The 3,748-nt window shown below is 58.0% G+C and overlaps 2 protein-coding genes across 2 annotated transcripts; one reads left to right on the top strand and one right to left on the bottom strand.

Moving 5' to 3' along the window:
* PHACADRAFT_266253 (uncharacterized protein) lies at positions 1-1,117 on the top strand. The gene has a single exon (XM_007402772.1). The coding sequence runs from the start codon at positions 485-487 to the stop codon at positions 884-886; it is 402 nt and encodes a 133-aa protein (XP_007402834.1). The 5' UTR covers positions 1-484; the 3' UTR covers positions 887-1,117.
* Positions 1,118-1,625: 508 nt separating this feature from the next.
* Positions 1,626-3,158, bottom strand: PHACADRAFT_53910 (uncharacterized protein; the record flags this gene model as incomplete). The annotated part of the gene is made up of 3 exons (XM_007402771.1): positions 1,626-1,868; positions 2,400-2,572; positions 2,855-3,158. Coding segments are annotated over 3 exons (720 nt in total), but the record flags the coding sequence as incomplete, so codon positions are not given.
* Between the last annotated feature and the right edge of the window lie 590 nt (positions 3,159-3,748).

Genomic DNA, 3,748 nt, shown 5'->3' with positions numbered 1-3,748 from the left:
CGTCGTCATCATGGGCTGTCTCAAGCAGCTATTCGGCGGCGCCGAGTGTGTCACGAGCCAAGCCCTTAATCGGTTCACCAATCGAATCGAGCAGACCCCGCGTTTCGAGGCTCTTGAACTAGTCAGGCCTTTCCCCCCGTACGTCTTCAGCCAGGACGGAGAGCGCGACCAGTGAACGACTACGATCCACAACACAAGATTGCCACTGGTGACAGCAATGTTTGCTTCCCCCGGTTGTCCTTCATCGTGGGCTCAGCCAGCCCGAAGGCCAGGCAGGGCCGCAAGTCCGCGTGGGCCTTGAGCGCCTGGTACGACGCCGTCTTTTCCGGGACGAGCACTATGTCTGAGCCTGCTGGTGCAACACAACAACACCGCCTCTCACGCTTTATTGTCGCAAGTCGACACTTTCCCCGCTTCCCGGAAGCAGGCTTATTCGCCTTCAATATCCACTCGAATACCTCTCACCCCCACTTCCTCCTCGGCAATGAGACGTCTTCACCAGCTAGCACGAGTCCCCAGCTCCGCACTTGAGCCACAGCGACGCGGAGCTACCTTGCGCACTCGACGACCCCGAAGAAGACGAGAAGAATGCCGACAGGCCTGGCCGGCGCGACGCAAGCACAACGAGCACAACGAGCACGCCAGAGGGTTTCGCGGTGCCGCACAGTCTGCTGCGAACGCCGATTCGTGCCACAGCCGGCACAGCTCAGAGAAGACACCGCATGGCAGCGGGACCAGTTTCCCGCCTCCCGCGATCGTGCGTCGCACCACACTGGCGACGACGAAGTTGAACGCCATCGGCGAGGGCGAGACCAAGCGCCGGTCGCTCTCGCTCGAGAGCCGCAAGACCAACGGCGTCGAGTTCGCGTGGGGCATCGCTTCGTGACTTTTTCCTTGGCTATCGTCGTCCGCCGGTAGGCCTTGCTGTGTGACGACTCACACTTGGCGGGCGTCCTTGCACTGCGATTTTCACCGTAGATGAGGTGGATCAACGCCATGGCATTCATGTAGAGTCACTTGTATGTATGGCGTACATTTATAATACATTTGCTTTCAATGCAACATATTCCTGTGCTACTGGAACTATGGTCCATCTATGCGCGAAGGCGTACAACATCCTGAATACATTATTGTATGCGATTACTGTGCAAGCTGTCTAGGTACCTATTCAGTCCTGAGAAATTTAGCTTATAACCACTCTTGAACACTACATCGTGCCCACAATATCCCGCGAAGCCCTCGCGATGCCAGTCTGGCGGAAGCCAACACAACCGCGACCGCCGAGACGGCGTCAAAGAGAATATCCAGTCATCCTCGATGTAGTATATAGGCCAGGTGCGGCGCGGAAGCCATGGGAGCGGGGTCGTCACCTGCGCGTCGGCATCTACAGGGGCCCACAACTGGACAAGTCGTTTACCGTCATCGACTAGGACTCCGGAGCCGTCGGGGGACAGGTGCAGGGTGCGGTACCAGGTATGTGGGTCGAGGGCGAGGAGACACGCGCCGGATTCGGCATCCCAGAGTCGCATAGTGTTGCGCCACTCGAAGGAAACGATGACGTCCCCGGCGGGAGCAAAGGCGACCGACCACACCGTGCTGGTGTGCCCCTCCAGCTCCCGGGGCAGTTCCCCTCCCTCTACATTCCACACCAGAACGAGATCGTCATAGCCTCCGAATGCAACACGCTCTCCACTTGGAGAGAAGGCGATGGAATGAACCGCGCCGTTATGGCCCCTACACGTCGCCAGGAATGCTCCGGTGGCAACATCCCAAATGACGACAGTCGTATCGTCGGAGCCCGTTGCAATACGTCTGCCGTCCAGCGAGAAGGCGACGGAGCGGACACGATCCGTAAATTTGCGAATGGGCTTGCCTGTTGCAATGTCCCAGAGACAAGCGGAATGATCATCTCCGGCTGCGGATAAATTCGGTACGAGCAGGTAGCGACTGTCTTGTGAGAACATCAGCGACGACGACTGGCCGCCGAAGCAGTGAGGGATGTAGCCCAAGACGGCGCTCCACAGAAAGGTGTGCTCGAAAGAGGAGAACCAAAACACAACGCTCAGCTCGCCCTCAAGCTGGAGACGCGGCGTCCCGGAAGCAGTGTCCCAGAGAGCCACCATGCCACGATTTCCCTCCGATGCGGTAAGGATCATTGCACCGTCCGGTGAGAACGCTGCGTAGTGCTTGTGCTTCGAGGGTACGGCCAGGGGCTTGTATGCGCGGCCCCACGAATCAGTCTTCGCCACCTCGATACTGGTACTGGTACTGTCGTTGTAAACCAGCAGCGCACGCGTCGTGCTGTGAGAGAAAGCGACTGAGGAGTAGCTGGTTGATTTCTCGCTGGATGGGTTGCTGGTGTTCTCGAGTCGTGGCTTGATCGCCGCAGGTTGCGTCACGTCCCACAGCCGGACAGTGCCATCCCTCGAGCCAGACGCGATGCGAGTCCCGTCGTGGTTATAAGCGACACTCGTGACATCCTTGGTGTGACCAGAGAGTGCTTGTCGAATCTCGCCGCGAGCAAAGTCCCAGACGAGGACAGTTTTATCTGCGGCGCAGGCGAGCACGTCTCCTGTTGAAGGAAAGCTGGGACTGTAGATCCCCTGGAACGATCGGCCTGATGGCCGGAGGTCACGGAGGTGCTTTGCGGTCTCGGCATCCCAGACTGACAGCTTCCCCGGCTTCGAGCCAAAGATGTACGATGCGATCAAAATTTGGGAGCTGTCTGGCGTGAAGGCAACAGCATCAGAAGGGAAGCATTCGCCTTTGGGGGTTTCCACGACACGATGAGTGTATGCCGGCGCCTCCAGGCTCCACAGAATGACTTGGTGGAACGAGGTCGACGCCATCCAACGACCGTCCCGAGACACCGCAATGGAACTAACCCAGTCATTGTTTGCGGCCAGGGTTTCCAAACAGACACCTGTGTCCACGTCCCAGATCTTGAGGGAACGATCCCTGGAGCCAGATACGATGAGGCTGCCATCGGGTGTGAAGACTGCGCAGTTCACGTCGTCCGTGTGCCCTTCCAGGGTGCGGATGAGCACACCGGACACTGCGTCCCAAATCTTGACTGTTCTGTCGGAAGCAGCAGAAGCTATGCGAGCGCCGTCTGGAGAGTATTTGACAGAGAAAACGCTGTTGGAATGACTGGAGAGGACCAATAGCAGGGCGCACGTCAGCGCATCCCAAATCCGTATCTCGCCGTCCAATCCTGATGAGGCAATCGTCCTGCCGTCGAGTGAGAAGTCGACCGCCGTGACCGAATAGCCCCCATGCGCGGTGACCGTGCCCAAGCAGGCATCCCACATGCCTGGCACGCTGCCGAAAACCTTGACAGAGACCTCGGAGAAGCATTCGTGCGCATACGTCCGTGCAAGTGCAGTCTTTGTCGGGATGAATGACAGGAGCGAATAGTACAGGTGTAGCGCTGAGCTGCTGATCGCAGGGAAGTAGCCGACAACCAGTCGTTCGCAGTCATTCAACAGAATGACAATGTCCCTCGCTCGGTCATCGTTAACACCCTGTCCAGGAACTTAGATGTATGAGCTATACTCGAGAGCAAGGCGCACTCACCCTCAGCTTCCGCTGGACCTCGTTGATGCCTGAGATGACATCCCTTAACAGTCCGAGAAGGCTGCAGGCCTCAACCCAATGCAGCAGCTGCCTTTGTACGAACTCAAGAAGCATGTCCAGGATCTCGTCTAACAGCTCGCCGTTCGACAGATGAGTGCACCAGTGCCGACAT

This window comes from Phanerochaete carnosa (genome assembly GCF_000300595.1).
Source record: "Phanerochaete carnosa HHB-10118-sp unplaced genomic scaffold PHACAscaffold_410, whole genome shotgun sequence".
NCBI classification, from domain to species: domain Eukaryota; kingdom Fungi; phylum Basidiomycota; class Agaricomycetes; order Polyporales; family Phanerochaetaceae; genus Phanerochaete; species Phanerochaete carnosa.
The sequence above is the reverse complement of the archived record's forward strand: the minus strand, read 5'-3'. Positions and strand labels throughout refer to the sequence as shown.

Excerpts from the sequence above, each read along its gene's own strand:
- PHACADRAFT_266253 (XM_007402772.1), top strand. The coding sequence starts at position 485 with ATGAGACGTCTTCACCAGCTAGCACGAGTCCCCAGCTCCGCACTTGAG.